General features: G+C 37.9%; 1 protein-coding gene and 1 pseudogene across 10 annotated transcripts in view; one reads left to right on the forward strand and one right to left on the reverse strand.

The window, feature by feature from the left end:
- Positions 1-14,703, forward strand: part of CPEB3 (cytoplasmic polyadenylation element binding protein 3) — a 183,231-nt gene extending 168,528 nt beyond the window's left edge. For all 10 annotated transcript variants that reach the window (XM_090056512.1, XM_090056510.1, XM_090056511.1 and 7 more), the window contains 3 exons: positions 398-512; positions 4,815-4,996; positions 9,139-14,703. In XM_090056512.1, the coding sequence (XP_089912638.1) occupies positions 398-512; positions 4,815-4,996; positions 9,139-9,366 (525 nt within the window). In that variant the 3' untranslated portion in view covers positions 9,367-14,703. The remainder of the gene's footprint in view (positions 1-397; positions 513-4,814; positions 4,997-9,138) is intronic.
- A 1,651-nt stretch (positions 14,704-16,354) lies between these two features.
- LOC149859946 (U4 spliceosomal RNA) lies at positions 16,355-16,472 on the reverse strand (annotated as a pseudogene).
- Between the last annotated feature and the right edge of the window lie 1,037 nt (positions 16,473-17,509).

Raw genomic sequence — 17,509 nt, forward strand, 5'->3', positions numbered from 1 at the left:
GCTCTAAATGTCTATTTACATATTTTGTATTTTAATGGAGGATGTGGGAAAGGCAAAGTGGGAAAGAATGGGCTAGATGAATGCCTGAGGGAATCAACTCAAGTATGGCCTCTAGAGGTGATAAATTGTTTGCCTTTTTCAAATGAACACCATGTTGTACTTTACAAATACTTAGTAGGGTAATATGGTATATTTGTACTGTTTTCACTTTTGTTATCCCATAATTTTTCTGATTAGTTTTGTTTTTAAAAATATGTGTGTGCATATGCATATATGTCCTTTATTCCAATTGGCCTTAATATATATCTTAAATACTCCCAAGTTGTTTCTCATTTTGATCACGAAAGTAAGGGAAATTAGCAATGAAGTAAAGACAAAGTCAACAAATTTTTTTCAGGTGCAAATTCGACCTTGGAACCTCAGTGATAGTGACTTTGTAATGGATGGTTCTCAGCCTTTGGACCCAAGAAAAACTATCTTTGTTGGGGGAGTTCCACGCCCCCTCCGAGCTGGTGAGTAGGCACAGAAGTTTAAGATAGGATGGACCATGCTGTCAGCACCTGGGTCAGTACTCTAAGGCAAAGATATTCTGTCTGCTTTGAAGGGATTTTTTTTCACAATATATGTGGATTATTTTTCCAACATATTCACTTTTTCTGTTGAAACAGTAAGAATAAAAATCTTTACCTTCAAAATAACCACTAATTAAAATAAGAATATGGCTTTATTTGGAATTGTGATTGCTCAGCACATCTGGAAATCAGACATTTTATTTAAAGTTGGGCATCTAAAATTAGAAGTCATCTCAAAATTAGAAAGTATGATGTACTTGATTATTTATCATGCCACTTAAAAAACCTTAATTGTATATGTTTAGATTTTTATATTTTTAGACCTATTATATTGAAATTCATATTTTTAAAAAATGCCTTTTAAATAGTGAATTTCTTAGAACTTCTCCAAAGCAAGACAATCCAGATTCTCATACTAGTACACTAAAATTTTAAACTTAAGTTTAGAAATGAGTGTAGGACATTTGAAAGCAGCAGGTTTTTTTCTCTGAATCTTATGGGTTTATGTGCATTTTTCTTAAAACAAACAAAAAACAAAACAACAGCAGCAAGGTTGCTTATTTCAGACTGACCTGCCTTTTAGGACTCCATAGGCTCACCAGTCAAAGGATGACTTACAAGTTTTCCAATACTGTAGGAGAATCCACTAGTTACTGTGTTGTATAGCATTTCCATGTCCACTTATGTGGAGCAGGAATTCTATTTAGTTTGGTAGAATGATTCTGACTTGTGTATTTAATACTAAAAACTGTAGTTAAAAAACATTCCCTACATCTTTAAATTCTGGTTGGCTTCTTATTCTAAACTAGTACAAGAAACATTAACATTCTTAAAACCTTGTTTAGCTTGGATAATAAAAATGACTGGTAGCCAGTCTTGCTTTTGAGATTCTCATGCACTAGCACAATACAGCAATTCAGCTGGAGCTGACATGGACAGGCTGAAGAACTTGCTGCCTCCTGATGTAGACCCAGAGGTGTTTTTGTTTGTTGTAGTGTTTTGTTTTGTGTTGTTTTTTAAGGATCAGAAAGAAGTGGGACTGGAAGGGACTTTCATAGGTCATCTAGTCTTAACCCTTTCTTTACTCCTCCAAAGGGTACATCACTACTTCTCCACAAAAGACTGTGCTTGCCCCTTCAAGCTTGTAAAGAATAAATCTGCTCAAGGCTGACTTTAACCACAGTGAATGTGTCCTATTTTGTAGATGCTTTATGCATCTTTATAAAATAGCATGGTATAATCTTAAATATAGGGAAAAGCAGCAACTCATTTAAAGGGGCCCAAATGAGTGGATTTCTAAAGGACCTCAGAACACCCCTATAACCATCCTTGTGGTTTGGAAATGTAGGGGACTTCTAAATGTAAACCAAAATCAAATTAGACCTTTTAAAATTGACGTTTCATAGAACCTAAATATGGGAACAAGTTATGTTAGCTGGTGCCAGTGTAGAGTTTAACAGTATCTTATTATCATAATGGTTTGTATTACATTAGTGCTGAGGCATTATAGTTTTACGGAAATATTTTTTTGGGCTCCAAATAATAGGCTTAGTTTAAAGAAAAAATAATTATATGACACTTACTACAATAGTGACTAAATTTCAGTGAATTTTGTTTGGATCTGAAAACATGGTAGGGAAATATAAACCTGAACATTCCTGTAGTGTGCTAATGCATAAGAATCTAAAAGTGAAACTGGCTAGAAACTATATACAATAAATTGGTGTTGTCAAATTATTTTTGTTTGAGGGTGTGAACAGACAAGCTAAGCTGAAGCGAGTACTTGCCATATGTTTTCTGTTCCATGACAGTTGTCTTGTACATCTGTTCTATCCCACATTAAGTAGAAGGTAAATAATGGTAATTGAGCAGTTAGTTTACCCCTGAATATAAAACACCTTGGTTTAGCTTCGAGTTACCTGAGACATAATGGACATATGAAAATGATTGTGGATCTGCTGACTTGCTGACTCAATTCACTGTAACTTGTTTATTGTCCACATCCTTAGCCAAACATGAGGGTAATTTTCACACTACAAATTAGGAAACTGTTTTTAGAGCAGGATTTTTCTTGATAGTTACTTTAAAGGTCCAATTCTGGAAATATTGTCTTCTGCAGGAATGACTGCATTATGAATGTTGTACTAATTAGTGATTTCCATAATGGATTTCTATGTACTTACTGATACTGGGGTATACCCAGAGGTGTCGCAACTGATAAAATTTGTTTTCATCTTGTAAAGATCAAGAGGCAGGTTTGGAATTTTTTGGCCACTATTGTCTGTTGCACCTCTTATGTAGCTGCTGCTTTCAGTTCTTGGGTAGCCTTGTGTGCGCGCCGAACAAAGGTGAACATTGGTATAGCACATTGGAGCTTCTGCCTTTCACCTTTGATCACAGACTTCTACACCCATCTTCACCCAGTTTACTGAGATTGGAGGGCAGCAGGGATCCTGGCTGTGTAGCTTCCTCCTTGCCCCCAGAATAAGAGCTTTCCCTGGAGATTAGGGGGGAATCAAGGAATGGGACGGTGTGGATTTTTTTTAAACGCACCACTATTGGAGCTTTTTGATGGGGGTGGGTACAATTTTGCTAGGAGCTGTGCTAGTGCATGCTAGGGATGTTCAATGGAGGCGCTGGTGTGTGATAAGGATGGTGGAGTTGAAAAGAGCAGGGTTACTGCAGGGTTTTTAACATACCAGGAGGGACTGCATGGCTGTGGTATTCAGAGTGTGGTGGTAAACTTGAAGGAAACATTTGGAGAGGTAATTGGTGGTGTGGGGAGGCGGCAGCAGAGAAGGGGGGATTAGAGGAAAGCATGATAACCAGGGGCTGAGTAAGATGCATGTATCAGTTTCTATTCTGATATTACCTCATGCTTGCGGGAGGCACTTTTTATGAAGAGTTTGGGGAGTGGGCAATCTAATGACTCTTAAGTTCATCTTGTTATTTGGATGCTTAGGTCATGCTATTTGAAGTTGTTGGTCTGACAATTCAGATCTGGTAACTTGCGTAAAAATCTTTGAAAATCGAAAGGGCTTAAAATTACATTCATTCTCTCTTTCGGTAGGCATCCAGAACTTTGCTGTCTGCCCCCCCCCACCCCCCCAGCTCTTCTTTTAAATCAGTGAGCTCCTCTTTGCACTGCTTCTTCAATAAAAGCTATCTTTCTAACAACCAGCTTTGCCTTTGCTCACTACTTGACTATAGGCCCTCATCATGCCCCCTCTCCACTAGCCCTGGAAATGTGGTTCTAGGCAGTTCCTCTTTCTCAAGTAACCCCAAATCAGGCAAGCACACTGCAGATTTGGGTCAGTTTTAGGCTATCGAAGCTAACTGAAGTGAACATACCCCCAACCACAGGTCACCCACTGCCTGGGATTGCCAAAACATGAATGCAAGCGCACCTCACCCCCAGTTGCCTGGTGTGTGGCAGACTGGCCAGGTGCTCACTCCCACAACCTTATGTTGGAGACACAGCACTTCAGTGCCTGAAAGATGACTGTTCTACCTGCAGTTCTAGGGCAATGTATGTATGGGCACCTCTGACCCACACCAACTGGTTCCCAACCAGAAACATCTGAGAGTGCAGACACAAGTAACATCTATGCCACTAGCTTCCATTTACCAAATTCAAGAACATTTGAAATTTACATACTGACATGTGAAAATACAGTTAAGCTGTAAGGTACCAAGATCGGGAATTACTTGACCATGTATGAATTTAGTGGACCTAGATGGCTTCAAGGACTGGAGCTCATAAACTGCAACCTGATAGACTACCATCCTCCACCCTCTACTTTAAAATGAATACAAAAGCCCAAGGAAATGCATATAATTCTAAGATCAGATGTTTACAATGATAAACCAGAAATATTTCTATTCATATTTTCCTTGTTACGACTACTGGGTTACTGTTTTGTCAGGAAATGTATACCATAAAATATAAAGATGCAATACTGATGGAAACAACGTTTGCATTTTTTTTTTATTGTCTCATTGACAGTTTAACTTTGACATTTGGATAAAGTGTAACTGATAATGACATACTGCTTGTTACACAAGATAGAATCCCAGGAAATTTTTCCTTATTACTTCTGCCATTTTTTGTTACATTTTTAGTATACTTCAGATGTTCAGGTTTTAGTCTTTGCCCAATATAACTTTTACATTCCTTTTCTGTTTGCCTTGCAAACTTTCTGTACTTTGAGTTTACAACATTTGGTAATTTTTTCCTTGTAGTTGAATTGGCAATGATTATGGACCGTTTATATGGAGGTGTCTGCTATGCTGGCATTGATACGGACCCAGAATTGAAGTACCCAAAAGGTGCTGGGAGAGTGGCTTTCTCCAATCAGCAGAGCTATATTGCTGCTATTAGTGCTCGCTTTGTCCAGCTCCAACACAATGACATTGATAAACGGGTAAGTAAAATGGCATAGAATAGAATGATTATTTTTGACAAAATTGTATAGGAGGTAAAGAATCTTTTTAATTGTGAGAGGGGAGGCTGTGGCTGTGTTCTCTAGCTGAGATTCAGTAAGTCAAAGCTTCCTTGGCAGCCAAAGCAAAATGAAAATGATGGACCTAAATATCCCCTCTAAAGAAACAATCCTGTGTTGAAAGTGGGAAATAGCTGTCTGAAGCTTTTTTTGTTTTTTTTTTAATTGCAAAAACCTTTTTGAAAACAAAGTTATGGTAGAACCTTTTGGCTTCTTTCAGTTGGATGTCTGTTCTTCATGCATCAGCAGTTCAAGCTTGTGATCAGTGACTGGCATACAACCTGTGGCATTTCAGCTATTATCTGCAACCAGGCAATATTACTTAGTTACCAAGACTTGATCTGCAGTTGATAAAAGTGAAGGGTGAACTATAGTCGCTTGGTATCCTGGGTTGGGACTGGAGCTGAAGCTACAGCTACTGCCTGCCCCCCTCCCCATCATGCATTGCCTCTGCATACCCTGCCACTCCATTCCACCCCCCTTCATTTCCCTCCCCATCTGCGGGACCCCTCCTTGTCTTTGCTCTGTGCCAGCAGGCTCCATCCCTGCTCCAGCCCAGCCCCACAACAAAGGCATGGAGTCGGTCCTGCTGTTGCAGCCTAACACAGTAGCAGCAGTTCCCAATTGCTGCTGCTATGGGAGCAGGCTAGAGCTGTGCCCTGTGCCCCAGGCTGCAGGGATGGAGCCTGTTGATGTGGAGAAAAGGAAAAGGAGGCATATGGGGTGGGAGGGAGACTTCGGGAGGTGGGGACCTGAGACTGCAGGTAGCAGAAGTGGCGTGGAGAGGGGAGGAGGGAGGAACAGGGGAATGAGGAACTGGAGCAACCTGAAGCTGTGGGGAGGTGGGCATAATGGGGGATTTGTGGGAGGACAGGCATCGGAGGCAAGCTGCCTGCCTTACTCACTGCCTCTATGCTGCCTGCCCCATTAATGCCCCCTGCTTGCTCTATCATGGTCTATCCATTAGTGCCCCCATCATCACCTCTCCCTCCACCACCTGTAATAGTGGGGGGAAAGGATTAATTGAAGATGATCCTCCAATAATTAGATTCCATACATGAAAAATTTATAATACATTTTTGGTGTGTAGAATCTAATTATTGGGAGGTTGGGTTACATTAAAGGTCATCTTATATTCAGATAAATGTGGCATTGCTCCTGTACATCAACTTGTTGGCTTGCAAGGGGAGATTTTTGGAGAGGTTGGGTATAAAATACTGTACTTTAACGCATTTGTTGCATTACAGGAATACAGGACTGAAAGGGACCTCCTGAGTCATCAAATCTAGTCCTCTGCTATTGCAGGCACCATGTCAGAGCTTTCATGAACTTGCTAACTTCCCTCCTAATAAATTTAGGATTGGGGCCCCATTATTCAGCTTGAGGCTTTTTCAAAATGTCACTGCTCTTGATATGGGAACCTTCTAGTTTTCCTGCTACAAATTTATTCACAGCCAGTTTTTATACCCGTTTATTGAGCTGACATTGTCCTTTAGTACAGTCAGTTCTCCTCCTCCCATAGTACCCATACAGGCAGTAGTCATACTTCCTTTAACCTTCCTTTTGTTAGAGTAAAGAAGCCATGTGAAGTAATCTCATCTCACATGATAGGCCATTCATTCCCTTGATGAACATAGTAGCCCTTCTTTTCCACTTGGAGTTCATCTTTCTTTGAATATTGGTGAATGGAATTGCCTACAATATGTAAAATAAGGTGGTAGCCATTTTAATCCTGTTGAATTTATACTGTACCACAGCATGCTATGCAAGTTGATTAGTGTGACTGAATTAATAATACTTGGTATGTATTATTACTTGGCACTAGGCAGTACAGACATACCCAAGCCAACTTTGTAAGTGGTCTGTGGCAGCACAGAAGCAGTGTGGGGGGTCGTGCTCATGTACTTACCCAGCTTCTTTTTAGATTTTGCAGTCTGTGCTGAGTTGTTCAATTGTAGTTAAACTGCTATGGATAACCATGCTAGCAGTTTAGAGCTAGCTCAGGGATCTGTGTACTGAGCTCTGATCCCTGCATTTCCAGTGTAAGCTTATACTGAGAGCTTCAATTTCTATTTCTGACTTGAGGTTTTAAAATTTGTAACTGCATGCAGAGGTAGATTTTTTAATTAATAGTAAGAACAAAATATAAAACTTCTAGCTTGCAAATGAATGGAAAACTCCATGTTAAATATGACTCATGCTCTTTGTTACAAATATCATATAAATATTAAACTAGAATAGAATTACCTTGATGCTGAGTCATTAGATATTACTTTTGTGAGGAAAAATAGGACATTCTAAGATTGAGAAAATGACAATATTTTAATGGTACTTTTAACAGTACTGCCAACTTAACACACATGATGTTAAGCTACTTTTTGTTCTCTTGTTTGTTTTCCTGTTTTATAAGTTTTTCTATCCTCTTACCATAAGCTGCCTTTAAGGCTTTCTTGGGCAGGGTGCTATATATAGCACCCTTTATTTTGTATATATAATAAAGTTTAAAGTTTTAAATATTTTAATAAAGTTTAAAGTTTTAAATATTTTAATAAAGTTTAAAGTTTAAATATTTTAATATAGATATTGATATCGAGAGAGAGAGAGATCTTTCAAGGCAGCTTGTGGTTGTATATATTTATAAAAAAAAATATTTTTATACTTATAAATATTTAGTCTGGATCCTGACTTAACTAGGTAACTAAACCAGTAGATTTTATATAGATGGATAGATATTTATCTATATAAAATCTACTGGTTTAATTGCCTAGTTCAATTAGGATCCAGATTGAATTTTTCCAGGTTACTGCCACTGAAAAGAAAATGTTGGTCCTCTATCATGAATGTGATCATGATTCTCTTTAACTATATCTGATCATTTCCATGATTTTATACATTTTAAATAAACTTAAAATGGGCTTGTATGCCTATCTAGTTTTTTCCAGAGGTGGGGGAGAACACACATGGCACTGATCTTCATAGGATGCTGCAACAGGTGTGAAAAATGAGTTCCCAGTGATTTAAAGATAGATGTAGCAACCTTACTGTATCTAAAACCTTTGTGTTTATCACTGAGATATTTTTAAAAATTCCTTGCCTGGAAATGTTATGGACTGGTTTGCATATGGACCTCAACCCTCCTCTTATTTATCTGCTTGTTTAAGCCAATATACATCTTTAAGGGACAAAGTCCATTCTTACTTCCTGATAAGTAAGTGCAGTGGCCATGAAGTCATGGGGACGATGTTTTGTACCATATTCACTGTTGCGTCACACAAAGACTGTCTTGGGGATGACAGTGTGCCAACATTTCAGTGAAGTACTGTAAATGTATGGGTTTGGGAAAGCAATAATACTGATACCTTACAAACTTTACACTCATCCCCTCAGCTGATATTAACTGTTATATCGAATATGCAAACAAGATACTATATACTCTTTGCCTTCATCCTTTTACTTCTTCCAGTACTTAAGAGGCTGTCCAATTCCTTTTGGTTACATTAGTAATTAATAAACTGCAGTTGGTAAATGTGGTATCTTGTGGGACCTCCAATACTTTACTCCCCTCCAGTGTAGAGTTAAGCTTCAGATAGTGGCTCTTCCCAGGATTATATACAGTATTTAAAGTGACAGAATAGTTCATCTTGTTTAATTTTATACATACTGTATTTCTCCAAGTATTCCTATTTTATCTGGTACAGGATCTTGCCCAAAAATTTGGTTTAACATCCCTCATCCTTCATTACTGCACTTTTGCAACCAGCGTTTGGCGACCCTATTTTTATAGTATTTTCATCTTGGTTGTAAGCAATAAATACTGGGAAGCTATCAAAGCAGTTTTTTTTTTTCAGTGAGATTTCCTGACAAACTTTGTACCTCTCAAAATGGTTTTGAAAGTATCTGAAGTACCAAATCTTTTGAGATTTGCCTACAGTGTAAATTGAGGAATATCATTATAACCCCAGAAGCTGACTAATGCTGCCAGTATTGATCCTTTTACCAGCATGTGAAATAATTATGTAAAGTGTTTTTCCTTTCCTATATTAATCCGCCTTTTTCTACTACAGGTGGAAGTGAAGCCATATGTGCTCGATGATCAGATGTGTGATGAATGCCAGGGCACTCGTTGTGGTGGAAAATTTGCTCCATTCTTCTGTGCCAATGTTACCTGTTTGCAGTATTACTGTGAATACTGCTGGGCAAGCATACACTCTCGTGCTGGGCGAGAGTTCCACAAACCACTGGTGAAAGAGGGAGGTGACCGGCCACGCCATGTTCCATTTCGTTGGAGTTGAACCCCATGCCTACACCCAGCAGCAAGTACTGGAGTAGATAAAATCGAGGGAAAAAGCGCGCTGCCTCAGGGCTTGGTGTTCTGGAAATCTGTGCATTCGTCCTCGACTTTAATGAAGATATGGGTCTTTTTATTACTATTATTATTATTTACAGTCGCATTACTGAACTCAGTGTCCAGTATAATACAAACCGGCAGAGTGTAACTGTACTGATTTTGCACTTTGATTCACACAAACATCTGCTTGGTACCTTAATTTCCTACACAAGACTTGTCACTAGTGACGTTACATAGACTGCCATTCTCATCAACCTCCACTTAGGTTGATGTGTATGTGATGAAGAATTTTTATTATTTTTTTTTTTTTTTTAAACTGGAGCATGCACTTATTTTCAGAAACTTAGGTGTGCCCCTAGCAGATGACTTACCAAAGGTAATATTCACAAGTAGGTGGCAGATGTAGCAAAAACTTAAACAGATAGTCAGCAATTGTTAGTTTGGGTCATTTAGAGTAGGAATAACCCTTAAAGAAAATAAGCCTTTAGTTGCTCTCCATTTTGAATTGTAAGGATGATACCTCATAAGCTGGATCAGATTTTTTGTTTCTTTTTGTTTTGCTGAGGGTTTTTTGTTAGGTCTTTTAGTGTTATGTAAATGTATGCTGCAATAGCTTTTGCTGCTATTAAAATGGTATTACTAATACCATAATACTCTATTCAGGCTAGGGTATCAATTAAAAACAGAATATGTGATTAAAATAGTGATGGCTGCTGAAAGGAGATCAGTATAGCATACAGAAAGCTTCCAAGGAAGGTCAATATATTTGACTGCATGTTTACTTAATCAGGTTGCTGCATGCAATAAATTTTATATATGTCTAATATAAAACTTGCCCACAGTGCACAAATTAAGAATCTATGTAGGCTACGAAATATTCAGTAAAGAAAAAATGATTACTGACTGGAGGAAGGCATGCCTCAGTAAATGTAATGCTTCTGAAATTAGGATCAGCCCATTACAGAATGACCTATATTACAAGAAATATAAAAACTAGCTGTAGGATATTCTTAAAACAAATTTGTGGATGGTAGATGAAGTACTTTGCGGTGCTCTGTTATATATTGTGCAATTTATTTTATATAGTAAAGTGATTATGTCTAGTACTGTGATCAAACTTAACTGTTAAAGCCTCTGTATCCAACATTAACACATTTTTGACCGTTCATCGTAACAGGTACATAAAACTATGAGCTCTCTCTCCTAATGCTTACACCATTTATGTAGCTGCAGACCTTGTCCAGAAAACCAAAGAGCTCATAATAGCTTTCCATACACTACCGATTAGATAGATTGTCTGTCAAACTGAGAAACTAGGCACATTTTAAGGAAGTTAGGGAAAAAGTGGTGCTAAAGAAATGTCTGCGCACGTAAGTTAACATGAAATGTCTGCTTTCTGGAAGTGGTGTCAATTCCTTTGATCCCTGGGTGTATCCTGTGAAGCTTGAATTCAATTAAGACCTGCTAACAGAGTAGACATTTTTTTAGCATGTACTATGGGGCTGCAGATAGTAGTATATAAATATAAACACACTTGGTGTACTAATGATTGTGAGAATGTGTACACTATTCTGTTTTCTTTTTTCCTTTATTTTTCCCTTTATTTTTGCAGTTCTGGGGACAATCTGACTGGATATGACACCGCACAGTAGACTTAAATGTTCTGGGTTTTGTTTGTTGTGATGTCCTTGTTTGTGTGTAACTTAGTAAGCTTTTTTCAGTGTTTAGTTGCAAGTATTGGCTTTGAAAGGAACTTTTTTCTGTTTTTGAGAAAAAGAAAAAAATAGTTTTTTACCAGTTTAAAATGCTTATTACAATTATCCCTTTCGAGGTTACTTCTGGGCATTTTTGTGATATTGCTTTTTCCAGCCCAGGTGTCTTTTCTGTTTTTTCATCTGTACAAGACATTTTGTTATGCACTACTTTTTGTATCTAGACAGTTTTCAACAGTTGGCTGATGATTTTTTTTTAAAGAAAAAGGCATGCTTTCTGACTGACATGATCTTTTGCAATACCTCAATTTTGAAATATAGGAAAGAAAATGATATTTTCTAAGTAAGTTTATTCAGAAAAATATATATTAATTTAATTCTGCAAGAAAAATGATTTAACAGATGGGTAACTTTATTTTTTTCATGCTTATTTGAGTTTTTGAAAATGAAGACGTTAGAGCTTTATAACTGTAATATTAAAAATCATAGCTAACCTACAGAAATCTACCTAATTATGTGAAAAAAGTAAACCTTTTTTGAAGAAATACCCCTCTTTCATGTAAAAACACACCCCAGAGAGAGAACCTGGAAGATGTGAAGTACAGCATAAAGTTGGATTAAAACTAAAAGTTATCAGTAAAGAAAAGGTTTAGACAACAACTCCATTTGGTGCTGAAAGTTGTGAATAGAAGGTGAAAAATATTTTCCCTTAATTTGTATATTTATAATCAAGTGTGATTATGCACGACTGACCAGAATTGTGAGTTCTTCTGTTTGTATTTTTTTAAAGAGAACTTTTTTAGTTTATTAAATTATAACATACTCCCTTTTGTTTTGTAAATGAATGTGCCCCTGAGTTATTAATATGCTATATTAAGAGGGTCCTTCAAAAAACATTATTTTTTAAAATAAGGAGTTCTGAACTGCAACTTGACTAAGAAGCCCCTGGGTACAACAGGTCCTATTGTGGCCTTTTATGATGTGAGACTTGAACTAGTCGAATTTTTTGAAGGCTAACCTAACCTCGACTATTTGTTGTTATGTGCAATACTGTTTGTACTGTTTGTATAAAAAAAAAAGAAAAATGAAAAGAAAAAAGGCATAAATCTTTATTGCAGATTTATTTTCATTGCAGACTTTAGACATTGTGATTCACTAAGATCATTTTTCTACTGTCAAATATGTACCTTTTCTTCATGCTGGTATTTTTTCAATAGTAATGTAGCCTTTGTACTGAGACAAATTTTCATTGTTATTTTTAGAAAGATTTTTTGCTAAGAAAAAATTAAACATATTTACATATTTTTCATTTTTATTTCGTATTTTCTTTAAGGAGTGCTTTCTCAACCATTAAAATAGTTGTTTCTGGGAGAGACTTTCATATCTGGTCAATGTCATTAATATTATTTTGTATTTTTACTTGGAATAAATTAATTTTATGATGCTAATTCTTTAAAAGTTTATTTTTTTCATTTCAGTTATTTTTGAAGCTAAAATCTTTGTAATATTGTTACTAAAGTGTCTAGTTTTTTGAAATGCAAAGCTTTATGTATTAACTTGCTGATGTGGTTTACAATAGTGTGGCAATGATGAAAATGGTTGGTTATGTAAAGTGATTGGAAAATTGTAATGAATAATTGGGCAATAAAATGACAGAATGAAGCAGAAAAATGTGATATTTTGAAAAGCCTTTTCCTTTATCAAAATGATTTAGGGAGATAATAGGGATGTCACAGTACCAGTTCGCTGTCTAGATTTATACACCACCAGTGCTGATTAAATACTATTGCTGTTATCATGAACTAAAATCTATTGAAATAATGGGTTTATGACCCTGCCTATTCAGCATAATACTCCATTGTTCTTTGCATCATGAACTTATCTAAACTTTGTTTCAACACCAAGATGCAACATCCTAAAATCTTCCCCATCCACCATTGTTGTATTAATGCCACTTCTATATATTTATTTATGTATTTACCTATTTATTTATTTATTTAACCCCTGCCTGCACAACCTCCCTCTACATACATCTGTTCCATGCTGCCACTGAAAATTTAAGTAACAACATCGCTTTCCAAAGGAGTTAATACTGTTGGAAGCTGCACAGTTAATGCACAATAAATAATGCATGTAACTTTTTCATTATAAAGCAGTGATCCACCTTGTCAGCATATTTAAACATGTTTGGCACCTGTGTCTTTTGCCTTTCTGGTGTTTGTTCTCTTATTTTTTGTCTGTGGTATCAGTTACTGTCCATCAAAACATATCTGTTCACTTCCTCTCTTTGCCTCCACTTTCCTAGCCGCCTTTTCCCCATTCAGCCAGAAGAGCTGATGTACTAGAGCCAGTGACTCTGGCACTTAAACCAATCCAGACTAAAACTGGTGTTGCGTAAACAGGGCATACAATGACTTTCTCTAGATAGATCGGTTATTTCAACTAGTTATTGCTGACCTTTTCTAGCTGATTTATGGAGTTGTGAAAGAGGTCATCCATAACTTGTAGAAAGAAATGTGTCCAGAGTTGGCCTATTATGTATCCTCTGTGTTCAGTTCTGTAAGTAATGTATAGCCTAGATCAAATAGTGAAGTAAAATTTAGACTCAAATTAGGTACTACTGGTTGGAATGTACACAAATTGCAAATATAAAGAAGATTAAGGACTGAAGGGGGAATCAAAAAATTCCTGCTAAGTGGTACAAAGTTTATGCTTAGATTTCTGCCTACATGCTTGTATTTTATGGCCTGCTAGTAAGGCATGGGCTACAAAAAAATTGTAATTGCAAACATGCAGATAGCAAATAACTTTGCTGATTTCACTATCTGTTAGAGTAGTAAAAAAAAATGGCGCTTAACTGGGAAAAGCTCCCATGTTAATATTTCAGTATTGTGACATCTCTACTTGCAAGGTATGAGTGAAAGATTAGTCACAGATTTGTACAACTGTCTCCTTTTGTTTAATCTGGCTTGTATGTAGTTGCTTTTTACACTGGTTTGTACAATGTCAGCTAAGTCTTTCTTTTTTTACTTTAAACCAGGCAAACTTTCTTCTCAATCTCAACTGCTATAGTGTTCAGTCATACCACAGAGTATTTATAGTCATGTTGGTGACTACTCTATACCCCAAATGGGTAGCTGGTCAGGAATTATAATGATCATGTCATTCTGGCACGCAAATTTATATAAAAATGAAGTTTAGCAACAAGCAGAAAACCAGGGTGCTAATACAGGATAAACATTTCAGCTATTTTTTCTGGATGTAGTTCTGTTGGGGTATAAAGTATTAGGTATTTGTAACTTTGCTGTCAAAGTAATGGACATAACTTTCAGAGCGTTCACAGCTAAGATCTCTGTACTTGTTTTTCAATTAACTAATTTTAAATGTACTGTATCTTTTATTACATGTTCTCTTTGATTGTTTTTTGCTAGTAAACCTAACAAGGCTTCTTCCTTTTTGGCTTGGACTAATGCTTGTATGGAACTGCAGTACTGTGACTAAACATGGAGCTCAATTGCTGCTATTGCTTACAAATGCTTAAACTTTGTAGTTTGGACTTTATTTTTTTCTGTAACAACTTATTAAATCTAGTTGTATGAATTACTGACACTTGTCATCCTTTGCATATGCTAAGGAAAGCTTGGGAAATGCATTAAACAATGTGTTTAGATTTGAAAAAAACCATGTCTAATACTAAAAGCTTCTTCACTACTTGGATTAGTTAAAGAAATATTCCTACTCACCTGCATACAACCTCTACTCAACTCCTTTTAGTGCAAGGTCCATCTACTGCATCTCTCTTGCCTCTTCAAAATACCAGTTAACTTTTTGCTTTTGAAGTATGTCAAAATCTTCCTTAGATTAAGTTCTTAATGTTGTACTTAATTATTGCAGCTAAATATAGAAGTAGGTACTATGCAAGCAATTATGCTTCTGGGTTTTGTTGTAGAAAGGCAAAACAAAACACGCAATTGTATCGGAACCAAATCTGTCTTGGTACTAACAGTGGTTAGGGTTGCCAGCTCTGACTGAAGCTATTCTGGGAGATTTGTTTTTCCAACATGATGTAATGTCATTAATAGAGGTGCACCGATAAGACTTTTTTTTAGGCCGATACCAATGGCTGATTTTTAATGAGCTATATTGGCCGATACCAATCTGATTGCCCATATGCAACCAGGCAGCTTGGATAGCAGTGTTCAGCTGGAAAGTCTGTTGTGGGGGAAGTGGCATGAGGGGACAGATCGAGGCCCCTGTGGTGAACAAGGGAGTGGGGCTGGGGCAGGGGCAGGGTGCACAGGGGGCTGCAAACAGCTCATCTGGGGGATGGCTCCCACTGCTGCATGCACCCCAAGAGGGCACGGGGAGCGTGTGCCCCCAGATCTGCATGTGGGGCAAAGGCAGGCTGCTGCTGTGGGCTGGGCCCAGACTGTGTTCAGGGTGGGTGGTAGTGGTGGTACTGAGAGGGGAGCTATGGGGGGGGCTGCAGCCACCCCAAAATTTTGCTGTAGCTCCCTTCCCAGCACTGCCTCTGCCCACCCTAAGTGCAGCCCTGGCCCAGCCCCCCTGCCAGGAAGTTTCTGGTGCTACTCCCAGCCCACAGCGGCAGCCCATCCTTGCCCTAAGCACAGATCCAGAGGCACAGGCCACAGCCCCTCCTCCCCCAGACGAGCACTCGCAGCTCTGTCCCACACCCCACCCTGAGTAGGTAGCACTTACCTCTGCCCCAGTCTCATTCCCTCCCTCACTGCTTGGGGCACTGATCTGTACCCCCCCCACTTCCCTCACAACAGACGTACCAGCCTGATCTCTCTCCACCAGCTCTCCACACTGCTGGGCTGCGCTCCTGGCCACCTGTGTGCTGTGCTGTGGCTGTGCATATGTATGGGGCATTTATCAGCTTTATTAGCCATATCAGCCAAAAATAACAGATTGCCAATACTGTCCATTTTTCTTATATTGGTGCCAATCTAATATGGAACTGATGTATCGGTGCACTTCTAGTCATTAATTGTACTGTTTAACCCATTCACAATATCAATCTTCTGGATTGCTTTCAATAGTCGCAGAATGCCAACTCCAGTAGACTCCTGGCCAATCCAGGAGGGTTATAAACCCTAAGAGTGGTATAAAACTGATTTCCCCACTTCTAGCAACATCAAAGAATTGAGAGCCCATCACTCTTACTTTTGTTTTTCCCCTAAAATGTGAATACCTATTTCAGTACTGAGTTTTTCTTCCTTAGTTATGTTAAATGTGCTTGGGAATAGTTTCCAACTAGCAATAATCACACCTCAGCTGGGCCTCATTGGCTACAATTCTGCCACTGTGCAGTGTTTTGTAATAACATACAAAACATAATTGCTCACATAGTATACATTTACATTTGTAAATGCATGCTAAGTAGATTATGAAAACCTGTTTCACAATTTTTAACTGGAATAAGGATTTCCCAATATGTTCCAGTGCTGTAGACGGTGAAAAACCCTAAACAGGTCTCTTGTGGCACCTGGGACTTTTACAATATTTCTCCAAGTATCTTTTTAAAGAATGAACTTTTGAGATTCCTTCCCTGATTTTTTTTTTTTTTAATTTTTTTATTTATTTTTTTTAAACAAACTAGATGTGTAATTTCCATTGCATGTACTTTATTAGCAGTTCCACAGAGGCCTCAAAGTTAAAAACTGGATTGATCAACCAGAAAAACATCAGTACATTTTAATTTTTTAATAGCTTGAATTTTAAGATGGCAGGGCAGGGCAAACTTGATGAAATAACCATTCTGAGCCAGGCAGACTATTTCCTTGGAAGGGGCTAGACAAAGGGTTGGCTGGGATAATATAGTTGGGGGTGGTCCTGCTTTGAGCAGGGGGTTGGACTAGATGACTTTGAGGTCCCTTCCAACCCTACTTTTCTATGACTCTAACTCCTGAAGAGTGGATCTGTGCACTCTGCAAGTTATTGGCAGACTGTGGAGCATACTAGCTAGCCAAGGACAAAGGAGTGTTTAAGTTCACCATTTGCATTTTCTCAGTCCTGGTGCAATCACTGTGCACTGCTGGTCCCTCTGTGCTGAGCCAATGAATTGTAAAAGGAAAAACTTACCACCTTAAATTCTACTATTCTACTGATGCAAGTAACACTACTTTTGTGTCTCTGCTTTTTGTGACTGATTGTCTGAAAACAGCACAGTGCCCTGCTAGAATTATCTGTACTAAAAATTACAGGCTGACTGCAGTATGTATGGCTGGATTACAATAGGAAACGTATATGGAAGCCTAGGAAGGTTCTGTGGGCAAGGTAAGTATTCTCAATGATTGCTTCAGTGTGCAAAGCCCCATTAGAATAGTTCATGGAAGAATAAAACAGTAGATG

This window comes from Crocodylus siamensis, chromosome 7 (genome assembly GCF_052110815.1).
Source record: "Crocodylus siamensis isolate JL-2025a chromosome 7, ASM5211081v1, whole genome shotgun sequence".
Classification (NCBI taxonomy): domain Eukaryota; kingdom Metazoa; phylum Chordata; order Crocodylia; family Crocodylidae; genus Crocodylus; species Crocodylus siamensis.